Source organism: Plectropomus leopardus, chromosome 24 (assembly GCF_008729295.1).
Source record: "Plectropomus leopardus isolate mb chromosome 24, YSFRI_Pleo_2.0, whole genome shotgun sequence".
Lineage (NCBI taxonomy): Eukaryota > Metazoa > Chordata > Actinopteri > Perciformes > Serranidae > Plectropomus > Plectropomus leopardus.
The window spans coordinates 15357713-15373164 of record NC_056486.1 but is presented as its reverse complement, the minus strand read 5'-3'; the positions used below and the strand labels follow the sequence as shown (position 1 = coordinate 15373164).

The 15452-nt window shown below is 42.6% G+C and overlaps 1 protein-coding gene across 1 annotated transcript; it reads left to right on the top strand.

Moving 5' to 3' along the window:
• Positions 1–840: 840 nt before the first annotated feature.
• On the top strand, positions 841–14991 carry mxra5a (matrix-remodelling associated 5a). The gene is made up of 7 exons (XM_042513055.1): positions 841–1103; positions 1237–1366; positions 2109–2499; positions 3448–7452; positions 8431–9349; positions 9665–9988; positions 11438–14991. Exons 1-7 carry the CDS (start codon positions 913–915, stop codon positions 13026–13028), a joined length of 7551 nt encoding a protein of 2516 aa, XP_042368989.1. The 5' UTR covers positions 841–912; the 3' UTR covers positions 13029–14991.
• The last annotated feature ends 461 nt before the right edge of the window (positions 14992–15452 follow it).

The window sequence follows — 15452 nt, the reverse complement described above, 5'->3', positions numbered from 1 at the left end:
TCCCTAAAAACCAAGTAATGTCATAAAATTCTAGACACATTCTTTAATCCTATAAATATCCTGAAATCCCAGAACTGTACTAAAATCATGGAAATGTCCTAAAATCCTAGAATTGTCCTGAAAGCCTATAACTGCATGGGAATTCAAGACATGTCCTGAAATCCTGCAAATGTCTTGAAATCACCAAAATGTCCTAAATAAAGAAATGTACTAAAATCCAACAAATGTCCTAAAATCCTACACACATCCTTAAATCCTACTAATGTCCTGAAATTGCTGAACTGTACTACAATCACGGAAATGCCCTAACATCCCAGAAATATCCTACAATCCTATAAATGTCCCAAAATCCTACAAATGTTCTAAGATCCTAGAAATGTCCTAAAATCCTAGAAATGTCCCAAAATCCTAGAAACGTTCTAAGATTCTAGAAATGTCCTAAAATCCTAGAAATGTCCCAAAATCCTACAAATGTTGTCCTAGAAATATTCTAAGATCCTAGAAATGTCCTTAAATCCTAGAAATGTTCTAAGATCCTAGAAATGTCCTAAAATCCTAGAAACGTTCTAAGATCCTAGAAATGTCCTTAAATCCTAGAAATGTTCTAAGATCCTAGAAATGTCCTTAAATCCTAGAAATGTTCTAAGATCCTACAAATGTCCTAAAATCCTAGAAACGTTCTAAGATCCTAGAAATGTCCTAAAATCCTAGAAATGTTCAAAGATGCAAAAGTGACCCCCGAACAAACCCAGCTGAGTATCCCTGCTTTGTCACCCCTCCTCCCTTTGAAAAATGTCCTCAAAATGCAATACAAGAAAAATGCTAATAATCAATCAATAAATAATAATAATGTGTTGCTGATTATAACAGCAGTTATCAGACGGGCAGTTGCAGTGAGCGCTCCTCTCTCGGATGAAGATGGACCCTCCCACCGTGTGCGTCCTCCACACTCTGCTGTTGCTGATGATCCTGTCCCCGGTTGTCTCAGTCCCCTGTCCCCGGTCCTGCTCCTGCCCCCAGCCCTCTGAGCTCCACTGCACCTTCCGCTCCCTCACCACCTTCCCAGTCGCCGTCAGCAAACACGTGGAGCGCATCAACCTGGGGTCAGTCCAGTTATCAGTCAATTATTTTGTTATACTGTCCCTGGTTGGATTTGGCTCTCAATGTGTAAGAAAAGGATTTGACGCAATGCATGTTGTCTTATAAATGGGTTTAATGTTTATTTTATTGTTTCAGATTCAACAGCATTAATAAGATTACGGAGAAATCGCTGGCTGGTCTGAGGAAGTTGGAGCTTCTGATGGTGCACGGGAACGACATCCACAGTTTACCCCACGGTGCGTTCAGGGACCTCGCCTCACTGCAGGTACGAATCAGTGAATGTATCAAAATGTATTTAAAAGTATAAGCATATATATATACATTTCATATACATTTTTTAAAAAACTTTTTTTGTTTTTTACGGAAGCCCCTGAGGGGCAAGTGAGAATTTTTTTTTCCAAGATTCATTTTCTAAGTAAAAAAAATAAAAAAAATAAAAAAAATAAGTGTTTTTTTTTTGCGGAAAAAAACAACAATTTTTTGCACAAAAAAAAACTGTGAGAAAAAAACATTTGTGAGAATTTTTTCACTCAATTTCACACATGAAATATATATATACACACTGCCCCTCAGGTAATTTTCTTGTTTTTTTTTTTTTTTTTTTTTTTTTTGCTAATTTTGGGGCCATGTCTTGTTAAGTTGCTCATTTCCTTCTCACCATATTTTTGAAAAAAAAAATTAAAAAATATATCAAACCAATTTGCTCAGGTTTTAAACGGTTAAGAGCAACAAAAGTGACACTTATTTTGAAAACTCCAGAGAGAAGACTCTAAGGCACTCCCTGGCACAGTCATGATAGACCTTAAAAACACTCCTGCGTGTTTCGGCATGCAAGGATTCATCAGGGAGTTAAAAAGAGACACTTAATTTAAACATTTAAAGATCATAGATTCCAGTGTACTAAAACACTAAATCCTTAAGTCTGCAATCGTGGTGGTTTGGCAGCGGCAGATGATGTCATGATTACTAATGATGACTTTCTGTCTCCTTGTGGCTCATTGTTTTAGATGTTGAAGATGAGTTACAACAAGCTGACAGAGATCGACAGACACACCTTTCAGGGTTTGTGGTCCTTGGCCCGGTTACACCTGGACCACAACCGACTGGAGTTCATCCACCCGGACGCCTTCCAGGGCCTCACCTCCCTGCGGCTGCTGCAGCTGGAGGGCAACCGGCTCCAGCAGCTGCACCCCGCCACCTTCACCACCTTCACCCTGATGGGACACTTCCTTGTGTCCACTCTGAGACACCTATATCTGTCAGACAACGGGCTCACATCACTGTCCTCCAGGCTGTTGGCGACCATGCCTCAGCTCGAGAACCTGTACCTCCATGGGAACCCCTGGACATGCGACTGCAACATGAGGTGGTTCCATGAGTGGGAGAAAAGCTCACCAGGTTAGAAATTACATCTCTATACTGTATTTTTATCAGACCTTTCGTCATTCTTGTGGTTTAAGGGGTTTTAAGTCATACTTCAAAGCAGTGATACTCAACTTGTGGCCCAAAAAAGTGATTTATACTGGGAATTGATTTTGAACTGAGGTGCCAGAGTGCATGAAAATATATAAAAATAGAGCTTGTTTATCAAAAAAGTGCCAGTGGAGGATCTCCCTCAACAACCGAAAGAAGTCCTAGCTAAGCCCATGTTATCCTAAAATCCTTAAAATGCTAAAATCCTAGAAATCTTCAGAAACATCCCAAAAGCCTAGAAATATCCTAAAAACTGAGAAATGTTCTAAAATCCTAGAAACCTTTTAGAATTATAGAAACTTCCTAGAATCCGAGAAATGTTCTGAAATCCTATAAAAGTCCTGGGATCCTTGAATCATCTGAAATCCCAAAAATTTTCGAAATTACTAGAAATTTCCTGGAATCCGAGCAATGTCCTAAAATCTGACAAATGTGCTAAGATCCCAGAAACCTGCAAAAGTTCTAGCAACATCCTTAAGTCCCCAAAATGTGAATGAAATCCTAGAAATGTCCGAAAATCATACAATCCTAAATATACTAAAAACCTCGAAACACACTAAAATCTTAGAAACATCCTAAAATCCTGAAATCCCAGAAACTGGAGTAAAATCCTAGAAATATTCTAAAATCCTAGAAACGTCCTTAAATCCAAGACAAAAATACCCAGAAATGTCCTAAAATACTAGAGACATGTATAGGGCTGCTGCAACTGGCCCCTGGCCTCCTCTCATTTTGCAAAATTGGCCCTCAAGTTCCGTCCACTGCTTTAGAGTGTTTCCAGTGAATTATATTCATGTGAACATTGAAAGACAATATTTCAAGACTGCTCCAAGGTCTTATTTAGTAGCTTTGTGGGTTTTTTTTTTTCCCCAGGAGTCTTGAAATGTAAAAAGGACCGGGCTCTTCCAGGAGGCCAGCTGTGTCCCATGTGCTCCTCTCCCAGGCATCTTCTGAGAAAGGAGCTCCAAGATTTGGAGAACCTGGTCTGCAGCAGCCCTATCATCAGCTCTCCTGACAGGGATTCCCCACCTGATGATGTCGATAGTGAGGTAACAACCATGGAGGACTTCAGGGAACCATTTGGAAACATCTCTCTTGGCCTATCGGACGAACATGGAAACGAGGTGGATCTAAAGTGTGTCGTTGGCGAGCCAAGAGAGCTTACCAAAATCAACTGGGAGCAGATTGACCAGCTCCAGCTAGCATCCAACATCACTTTGTCAGTGGATCTCGAATGCCCTGTTGATAGAGAAAAGTACGAGCAACTATGGAGGCTAATCGCATACTACAGCAGTGTCCCAGCCCACTTACAAAGGGGCGTTATGCTCACAAAAGACCCTCATCCAACCTATGTGTACAGACAGGACTCTGACAAGGATGCCCAGTACTACACAGGTGTTAAAGCTAACATCATGGCCCAGCCAGAGTGGCTGATGCAAACATCTGCAGACCTTCAACTGAATAGACTTCAGTCATCAGCCAAGATGGTAAAACTGACCCTGAGCACGGACTTCTCAGAGACAGTGGAGACAGAGCTGGTGCGTAGACAGAGGAGGACATGGGTTATGATCGAGTCAACGAACACGACCCGTAAAGTGTTGAGTGCTATCCTGGGACGTCCCAGTCAAATGGACTGTAACGTGCAAAGTTCTGACCAAGCAGTCATCCACTGGATGCTGCCAGATGGCTCCAAGGTGGAGGCACCGTACAGCAGTGCAGACAACAGAGTGTCTGTGTCCAGTGATGGACAACTGGTCTTTAAAGCTGTCAGCCATACAGACACTGGAATTTACTACTGCATAGCAAAGGTTCATGGAGACCTTGCTGTTTTGCCATTTTATCTGACAGTGCAGGAATCCTCCAGCCCTCCACCAGGAGAGGATGCCTCAACTGTCCAAGGATTTGCAGGGAGTCCTATTTCCCTGCCTTGCACGGCATCTGGTTCCCCTGATGCTGAAATTAACTGGATTCTACCAAACAGCAACATAGTGGGTTTCCAAACCAACTCCTCCAGAGCTTTGGTTTATTCCAACGGCACTTTACATATCCCACAGACTCAGCTACTGGACAATGGTTTTTATAGATGCATTGCCATTAACCAACACGGTGTGGATACACTGGCTACAAAAGTTACTCTGGTCCGCCGCAAAGGGCCGATAAGGCCTCTCAGGAAGTTTCAAGTAAGACCTCAGTCAGCATCAGGGATCAACACGCAGATAAAAGTCCAAACAGAGGATGCAGAGGAGGCATCAGGGGACTTTGAGGTTACTCAAGTGGGGCCTCCAATGAGCCGCTTGGATCCTTCAAGAAGGAGATTCCCAGGAGGTGTGCCCCCTGGCAGGAGGGGCGTCCATCCATCAAGGAGCATTTTGCGGAGGCCGGCGGTGAATCGGAAACCAACAGTGTCACGTGTCGAAGACAGGAAGAATGTAGTCGAGAACAGGAGAAAGATTAATATGTCAAAGAGTAAAATAGACCCGGAGAAATGGGCGGATATTTTGGCAAAGATTAGAGATCGAAATACTCAAAATACTGTGACCCCACTCCCAGTTCAGCATACAACTGAGGGAAAACCGTCAGAGCAGACAACACAGTCACAAGATACTCCTGAGGGATCATCAGATGGAATGACTTTGCAGGAAAAAGAGGGTCAGGATTATTTCACAACGCAAACTCCAGCACAATATACACAAATACAAATGAACAAACACAACACACAAAGCCAAGGCACACATGTGAATTCTAATAACTACAACACACAGGATATGACATCAAGCAGTCAGCACACACACGGCAGATCTGTTACAGCAGAGCCTCACACAATAAAGACCGCGCACAATGCACAGCACACAACCCAAGATACAAACTTGGATCTACACACAACTTCAAACAGTGTATTTTTCCTCCCACAGACCACATCTGTTCCCCTACACGCTGTCACTTTCTGGCAGGCTAACACAAACACTGCAAGCAGCAGGACTACATTTTCTCAACAAGAAAGCCATAGCACAAATACAGATGTCGATGGAGTCAAAACAGCTGATGAGTCCAAAGAGAGAAGGGAGAATATGGATAGACCAAAAGTTGTTGCCAGCTCTAATAATGATGGAGAACTCTCTTCAAGGGGAAGTCAAATTATCTCCTCGGTCAACCCCAATGAATCAGAGACAAGCCAAGAGGAAAGTGGAAAATATCTCAGCGCAACAACATTGCAGCCATATACTCGGCCAAAGGACACAAAATTTCCTGATTTGCAAAGTCAAGCAATGCTCACAACAGTTTCTCTAACTACTGCACCCAACGTAACCAGGAGGAGGGGCTCTGAAGGACCCCGACAACCCAACTCCAGGAGAAGGAATGGGGGTCGGCGCAGAAGGCCAAACAGAAGGAAACAAAAGCCAAGTAAATCCACCCAGTTTATAGTCACCACACCTGCAAATGATCTCTTAGCAACAGTCACGACCACTGACTCCACACCGCTAAAAATAGACCCATTAGAAGTTACAACAGCCAATTTCAATACCACTGTTCCATTCAGCAGCAGCCAAGCGGCGTCATCAGGCAGACTGAGTCATGAAGAGAGCACAGTCTCAGGGCTTGACGATGAGGCCGCCACCAAACCGGCTTCTCCCAATGAAACAAACGACAGCCATCCAACCCCGGCCAAACCGCTATTCATAAGCACATCAGCGGCACCATCGTTTCCAACAACCTCTCCAGGAGTGGGTCACGGAAAGACAAGTTCTCAAACAGCCTTGGGAATCTCAGAGAGTGTATCTCCTCCGGAACGCTTGCTCACATTAAACACTCAGCAGGGGTTTACGGGTAGTCCTCTTCCACCTGTTAAACCCTCAGAGGAGACACAAAGGGCAAGCGTTACAGGAGACCTTGGACCTACGCCACGCTCTGACAGTTCCTCAGAGGGTTCACTCATTGTAACGCAAGTGCAAACAGATGTCGGGGAGAATCAATCAGACCATCAATACACAGCAACGGAAAAGGGTGAAGATGTCCTTTTGAGAGAGACTGACATGGATTTATCACCGCTGCCAGCCCCATTCGCCTCAGCTGCTTCCTTGATCGAGCACGAAATCGAGGAAACTTCCAGATACAATTCAAGTGGCTTCGTTACGACACTGAGCATGCCTTTTCAGGGTGATTTGGACACAGAACAGTTTACCACAAATACACCTACAGTGCCTGAAAGGTCTTATCATAGTTCAAGTCAAAATCAAACCACAAGCAGTGAGTCCGAGGTAGGTCAGCACTTCAACTTACGAATCGGTGTCGATGCATCTTCCACGAGTATTGTCATCACAACTCCTCCTTATACGACTTCTTCAAGGCCTGATACTGTGATCCCATCTAGAGTAATACCACATACCACACTTCCCGAAACCACAGGAGCCAAAATAGGCCCTACATTGAAGGCCAACACTCAGGAGACCCCCAAGGTCAACAACCTTCCAGACAGTGAAGACCAAAAAATCCAACCAAGTACCACATCAGATTCTGGAAGAACATCAGTCGTCCATCCTGTAACCCCGTCAGATGATCACAAACTGTCTCTATTTATTAGTCCAACTTCCTCAGCTCTAAATGTGACCAGCGGGCAGACAATCAAGCACACGACCACTCCAGCCCCAACAATTACTGTAATCCAAACCGATCCATTCAAAGGGGGACTCCTAACAAGCACTCAGGATGTGCCCAGAAAGCACCAGCTACCTGGACGGGGATCTGTTCCAAGAGGGAAGCCAAGGATAACGAAGAGTAATTTCCAGACTTTCAGTGTGGAAGCTGAAACAGATGCTCAGCTTCCCTGTGAGCCGCAGGGTGAGCCAATGCCCTTCCTGTCATGGACTAAAGTTGCCAGTGGTATGTATGACTCAACCTCATAACATGTTACGTACATTCTCAGGACAGCCTTTTAACTTCCTTCTATGCAAACTCTTGGGAAAATGGAAATAATTATTAAACTGCATACTGCCGAGGAGCCCACAGAGTATATTTTTATCCATGGTCTGCTTTATTAAAGCTTCCAGTGAGCACTGGTTATAAATTATGGATATAAATCATCACTATTATGCAGACTACTACAACTAATTTGCGTAGTTAGACATTAATCATCAGTAAAGATGTTTTTCAATGTTCACAGCCTCAAAAATAGATGGAGATTGATCAAAAGTGAACAACTTTTTATTGTTTGTTTCAAGCTACTTTGATATGAATATATGAGATACATATGAAATATGAATTTCAGAGGTTTAAAATATGTGTTTCACAGTGTGACAGTTCCTTTGGCTCCTACTCTAAACAGCATCCCATGTAAAAGCTCCAGCTTCAAAGATTATAACTGTAAAAACTAGAGAATTCGATTTCTGACGAAACTGCGAGTGTGAATGCTCAGTGTTGAAAAGTTGATGCTGCACTGCAATGCCTGCTTAAACGAGTAAGCAGAAGATGAAGTAGTTGGAATAACTAGAGCTATGAATGAAATTTTAAATAGTACCAATGATGTAAAAAATACTATGTGGAATATGTTAAAGCTTGTTGAAAAACTAACGCTACACTGCAGTGCTTACTTCTTAAAATATTACTGTAGATTAAAAGCACAATGTAACAAAAAATAAGTAAAAAAGACAATTTATGACAAGCTTCAGTAGTATTTTTCAAATAAAAAGTATGGATTTCTATGTAAGATAAGGTACCCACAAAAACTGTCTTTGTGTACACCTTATGAATACTACGCCCAGTTTCACCTACAGTCTAATATTTGTCTTTTCTCAATTCAGTACTTCTTGGCCTTAAAAAACCTTTTTCATACCTGAAATCTCTCTCTTTCCATTCATATAGGGGCAAGTATTGCTCAGAACACCAGGGTCCAAAGGTTTGAGGTCTATCCCAATGGTACATTAATCATAAGAAACACACAGCCCACAGACGGGGGCCAGTATCTCTGCACAGTCCAGAACCAGTACGGCACGGACAAGATGCTTGTCAACCTTGTGGTCTTGTCTCAGCACCCGCGGGTCCTCCAGCCTCGGCATAGAGACATAACTGTGCCTCTAGGAGGCCAAGTTGATTTGGAGTGTAATGTTGAGGGGCACCCTACACCTCGAGTCACGTGGGTGCTCCCTAACCATGTCCACGTGGCTGCTGCCCAGTTTGGCGTCGCCCCTCAGCAGCGCGTGGCCTTCTTGAGTAATGGAACGCTCCGGATCAACCAGGCAACTCACGCAGACAGAGGGATTTATAAGTGCATTGGCAGCAGTGCAGCTGGAGCCGACACAGTCTCAGTCCGCCTTTATGTGTCGGTGTTGCCACCTGTGATCCAGCAGACACAACATGAGAACACCACCCTTCCAGAGGGCAGCACCGCCTACATTCACTGCACCGCCACAGGTGCCCCTCAGCCTGTCATTCGCTGGATGACACCTGATGGCGTACAGCTCACCGCTTCCCAGTTTGTGACTGGACGCAACCTTTTTGTCTTCCCCAATGGGACCCTGTACATACGGGGGTTTGGCCAAGGAAATGCTGGAAGATACGAATGCTCAGCGAGTAACGCAGTGGCATCCAGAAGGAGAACAGTTATCTTAGGCATAAGGAAGAATCCCACCTCTGCCAAGGCCAGTATCACGTCTTCGTCCCCCCATAGAACAGATGTGATTTATGGGGGGAGGCTGCTCCTCAACTGTGTGGCAACAGGAGGGCCGGAGCCAAGGATCATCTGGAGGACACCCTCTAAAAAGCTGGTGGATGCTCAGTACAGGTAATGAACTTAAAAGCAAATTAGTCATTTTTCCACATTAACTATGTACATTTTGGCCCAATGCCCTCTTTGACCATCTTAAACTGGTCAAGCTGGTTTTTTTTTAGCAGGGTTATGCACTGTTGTTGGCTTCTGATGGTGTATTGAGTGGCATCCCATTTCCTAGGTTACGATTTCAAAACCTAACCCTAATGGCTCTGCCGTTTTGAAGGGCCACTAAGTGAAGGACACTCCAAAACTCATCATAGGAAGAGACTTGGGATTGGGCTTTTATTAATATCCTCTGAATGCTATTTTTTCTATAATTTTTTGCAGTTTTGACCCCAGGATCAAGGTCTTCCCCAATGGCACTCTAACCGTTCATTCAGTGACCAACAAGGACAGTGGTGACTACCTGTGTGTGGCACGTAACAAGTTGGGGGATGATTACGTTCTACTGCGGGTCGACGTGTTGACCAAGCCAGCCAAGATTGAGCAGAAGCAGCAGAGGTCCAGTCAGGAGGTGGTGTATGGTGGAGACCTGAAGGTGGACTGTGTGGCCTCTGGTCTCCCCAATCCTGAGATCAGCTGGGCGCTGCCAGATGGTACCATGGTCAACCCGGTGAAACAAAGAGATGCTAGCGGGGGACGCACTCGCAGGTACAAGCTGCTTAAAAGGAGGGAATCTTGAAATAATGACGAAAATTGCTAAAAGTTATCTTCATAGGTCTGTATCAAGAGACTGAGCTCTGGTGGTGCATGCTGTGCACTACATTCCAGTTTAATAGAAAGAGGAGTATCTATATTCGTGATGGTATTGAAAAACTGATACCGCCCAAGCCTAGGGTAAGACTTTAGTTTTTAGTTTTAGTTTTTTACTTGTAGACTTCAAAGTGTAACCAACTGTAACACTGAACTGATTTGGCATATAAATCCAATTATGTTGGAATACCAGTTTACTTTTATATCAATAACTTCTTACTTCTTCTCAATAAGTCTTATGTTATATTAAATTTGTGAAGAATGTTTTTTTCACATACCCCCAATGCATCCAATAACTGAGAAAATTCTAGATATGAATTAAAATTAAAGGAAATCATTTAATCCAGTCGTATTCACAGATTTCCAATGGGAAGGGGGACCTAAAAGTCAAACTTATCTGTGCTTCCTTCAAAGTCAGATTCTATTGACAATTTTACGTGGCTTAACATGGGAGCTGGTCTACAGCCTTCAATGATTTGTGCAAATTCAAGAAAGTCACATAACTAATTGATCACACTTTGCTAGTGGTGTTCCTAAAATACTCTTAAGCTTTGTTCATTTGTTGTAGTTATCAATACACCTGCAATTGATTATTTGAAGAGTCATTAGAAGTGCCTATACGTCCATATCACTTATTGGAACTACTCCTTGACTCAGCACTACAGTGTCAGCTCACCACCTAAAGATTAATGATTCTTCACTTCCACAGAAAATTACTTCAAGGAGCAATTTTGGCATGTGCTGCAACAATACGAAACCCCCCTCCGTATTTCAGTGTTATTTATTGTTCCCTGCCATAACACATTGAACATGCTGTAAATAGTACATGTCAGTCTATTAAGGTTGGGAAACAAAACGTGTTTCTTTCTGACACACAATAGCTGACTGAACTCATGAGAAAAGGCTGACAGAACATCAGTTCCTTTGTTGACATCTGTTTCAAAAAGCCTTGAAGATACACTACATGCATGCAAATAACTGCACTACCGAGACAGTTCTTGGAAAACGAACACCAAAGGAAGCATTTTGTTATTTTCTTTTGTTTTTGTGGTACAAAAACCAAGTGCTACAATGGTTGATTTCCAAATATTAAAAACCACATAATTGCGTATTATCATAAATGTTGTATTTAATTGCATTTCAGTTCAAATTCAGTTTAAAATTTGCTGTTTATTTTTTTATCATGGAATTTTCAAGGTGAACAATTAATTAAAAATACAGGGACCAAATCTCTTTTAGTCAAACAAATTGACAAGTGTTCAATGCACAAAATGCACAACTCTTAACTGACAGCTTCAGTCATGAAAGTGTTCAATATTTCTCTCCATTTCTCTTTCTGAACTCTAGATATGTGGTGTTTGACAATGGGACACTGTACTTCAACCACGTAGGCATGCCAGAAGAAGGTGATTACACCTGCTACGCCGAGAACCAACTTGGCAAAGACGAAATGAAGGTTAGAGTCAAAGTTAAGGCTGCAACTTCCCCGCCAAAAATCCAGGATAAAGACCAAAAGATCGTCAAGGTTTTCTATGGGGAGACCGTGACTTTAAGATGTCACGCCAAAGGGGAACCAATGCCAGTCATCACATGGATATCCCCTACGAACAGAGTCATCTCCCCTGCGTTAGACAAATACCAGGTGCTGGATGACGGGACATTGGTGGTGCAAAAGGTGCAGCGCTTTGATGGAGGTAACTACACCTGCATGTCCAGGAATAAAGCAGGACAAGACCATAAAGTTGTCAGGCTTGAGGTCCTAGTAACATCTCCAGTGATCAATGGGTTAAGAGGAACTGCCAATGCCATGAAGGTGACTGCAGTCCAGGATCAGCAGAAGCTGTTGGACTGTGTAGCAAAGGGAACCCCCACCCCTCGCATCATGTGGGTTCTACCAGGAAATGTGATCCTTCCAGCTCCATACTACAGCAACAGAATGACAGTTCACCAAAACGGTACCTTGGAAATCCGATCAGCCAAAGGAACGGACTCGGGGCAGTTGGCATGCATCGCTCGTAATGAGGGAGGGGAGGTCAAGCTGATGGTGAGCTTGGACGTGAAGGACGTTGTTGAAAGGCCACAAATTAGAGGTCCAAAAACAGATAGCCTTTCGCTGACTGTTGGGAATGCCATGACTTTGAATTGCTCCTTTGAGGGTTCGACATTACCTCACGTGACTTGGATCTTACCCAGTGGAACGCCTTTGCAAAGCGGAGCTCGGTTCTCTAAGTTTTTTCACAAGCCCGATGGCTCTTTGGTCATCAGCAACCCCTCTGTTGCTGAGATTGGTATGTACCGGTGTCTGGGGCGTAATTCCCGAGGGCTTGTAGAGCGTACAATCACACTGTCCCCGGGAAAAAAGCCAGAGATCAACCACCGATACAACTCTCCTGTCAGCGTCATGATTGGGGACGGACTTTTGCTTCACTGTCTAACAAGTGGCGAACCTCACAGACTAACATGGACACTACCCAGTGGGGTTGTTCTAAACAGGCCGCAGAGAGCTGGACGATATACTGTCCTGCCAAATGGGACACTTGCCATCCAACAAGTATCAGTCTATGATCGAGGGTCCTACGTTTGCCGAGCTGCAAATGAGTATGGCAGCTCTCAGCTTTCTGTATCAGTAATCGTAATTGCATACCCGCCTCGAATTACCAACGGCCCTCCCTCTGTGACTTTTGCAAAACGTGGAGTTGCTGTTCAGTTGAACTGCGTAGCAACTGGGATCCCCAGAGTGGAGGTAGCATGGGAAACACCCGACAAAACCCGCTTGGCTGTCAGTGCACAGCCACGCCTTTTTGGAAACAAGTACCTCCATCCACAAGGTTCCCTTATCATCCAGAATCCTTCCCTGAGAGACGCTGGTGTCTATCGATGTACAGCTAGGAATGCCATTGGTGTAGACTCTAAAGCTACCAATCTCAATGTTTTCTGAAGAATTTCACTGTTCATCATGGTCCATTGCCATGCCGTATGCCCAAGCAACTGCCTACTTAAAAGCAGCTAATGTTTTTAAAGATTAAAATGTTACAAAAACTGCTGTCACACTGATGGAATAATGAGTTGATTAAAACCTGCAGTACTTTGAGTGTGTGCTGTATAGATGCAAAAAGTTGATGATATTTTGTGCACCATAGTTTCCACTTTTTGTGTACAATCCACTAGAAATTAACAAGCAGCCCTCCCATTTTGAGCATTAAAACACTTGCTGAAGAAATGCTCATCGTGAAAAGCAGACTACAATTGGTTTGATATAGTCATGTTCCAGCTTGCTTCTGTCTTTGTGTTACATAATTTTAACATTGTTGCTTGTAAATGGTTGTAATGTAGTCATTTTTTTTGGATATGTGTCAGTTAATTTTTGCAACTTTGGGATAATGATACTTCCTTTGAGCTCTACAGCACATTACCCTTTATCAATTTACAAGTAATAATTACACCATAATTAATAACTGTAAAATAATTGGCACTTCATCCCATAAGGTAATGCCACGAATGAATAGTTGTAGTATTTTATTACTGGGACAAAAACCATGATAAACTTATATATATATTTCAAATCACTCAGGGAGGTGGGGCATACAATAAACCAAGTGTCTATTTTTCAAAATAACAACCAATCAGGTCACAACTACTGCTTTTCTGTGGCATCACCTCATGGATGACAACTCTATTAAATGTACATAGGTCACAAAGCGCAGGCCTATTTATTTACCAGTTATTATATGAGATGACAGTAAATATCAATGCACAAATTACTGTTACACTGGGTTCACACTGGATGCATTACGGCCACAAAGTACATCAATTTTCCACAGGGTGGCGGCCGTTTGCTTTCAGTGCTCAAGCTATGCAGTCGGTATAAATGCTATATTAGATATGATATGACTATTTGATCATGGTAAATTATAAATCATGTATCAAGTGCTTCCACAATGCTTGTTAGTTGTGGCTAAACAGATAGAGAGCAAAAAGCGGACACAGACAGATAGGCACACAAGCAAGCAGGGACAGAGCTCTCTGTGTGATTATGCAAGGAGCAATTGCTGCTGACGGGCACAGAGAAATCTCCTGGTGTGAACAGCCAGACGACGACAACAATTAACATACTGGGGCACTTACTTGCCCTGTGTGAACCCAACATTAGGGGGTAGGCATCCAGGTCGTAATTTGAGAATTCAAGCAAATTTGCCCAAGTTTCAAACCTACAAAGAAGCCGATACAGCTGTTTAAAGGGTGCATCTCAGAAAGACCAAAGGGTATCACATGCCAAGGCGCGTAAGAAGGCATCCGTATTTAACAACCGAATGAGAAGCATTGAAACTAAAGACAAACAAAATGACATCACGCTCTGCCTCTATAAGCTCCACTCAAGGTGTTTCACATTAAAGTCATTGATCCTTTGGTTGAACCTCTCTTGATCAGTAAGCAAATTACTTTCTGTAGCATTTTCAGCTGTATATGTACCCTTTCTTTAACAACACAGTACAGCTGCTTCTGACAGTGACAGATAACGTCAAGCTGTAAAGAAATGCATAACTTCTCATTTTCTAACTAGGAAATATTGTTTAACTTAATTCCAGAATTGATTGAAAATATGTGTAATGTTGCTCTGTTCTTTTTTAAAGGTAGATTTATTTTTTCTCCAAATCTGAGACATCAGTTTGTGCCTTTCATAAATGTCTTTTAAGTATTTTCTGTGTGTTTCCATAACTGGATATATTTCAATAAGTGATTGTTTCCTGCTCTTAGCAGTGTGCATCATTTTGGAATCCGCCTATGAAAAGGCTGACGCAGGTTTTATGTCCTCATTTGTAAATTATTTTGTCTTTGACAGACTGTGATGCAATGCAATTTCCCTTCATTTTAATAAAACATTTTCACCTGTTTTTACTACACTCAGAGTCAAAAAAGAACTTTTCTATTGCTGAAACCAGGGAAGCAAGAGATTGGTAAATGACTCAAGAATGTTTGTCACTGTACTATAAATGACACCCATAACTGAGAATAACTTAGAAATTGTAGTATTTGCCAAAAATCTTGCGACTTCATATACTTTTAAGCTATGAAATTATTCAAAAAGTTGAATATAGTTTATAGAAAGCACAGCACAGATACAAATCTGTGAAAAAAAAAATAGCATATTGGATGAAAGAAGTAGGTCACCATTATTCTCAAAGACTAGAAACTTGCAATCACCGCTCTGGGAATACAGCCGCAGTCTCGTCTTCCAGAAAGAAGAAACATCTGGAGCGTTGAGGAAATCCCCCATTAGTTCAGCATATTTGGTCTCAAAGAGTCACACTTTGAGACATTTCCAGGGGTGAAATTAAAGAATCGTACCTCGTTACTGTAAAAA

Excerpts from the sequence above, each read along its gene's own strand:
- mxra5a (XM_042513055.1), top strand. The coding sequence starts at position 913 with ATGAAGATGGACCCTCCCACCGTGTGCGTCCTCCACACTCTGCTGTTG. Across the intron at positions 1,367-2,108 it reads GGGACCTCGCCTCACTGCAG|ATGTTGAAGATGAGTTACAA; the intron begins GTACGAATCAGT and ends TCATTGTTTTAG. Across the intron at positions 7,453-8,430 it reads ATGGACTAAAGTTGCCAGTG|GGGCAAGTATTGCTCAGAAC; the intron begins GTATGTATGACT and ends CCATTCATATAG.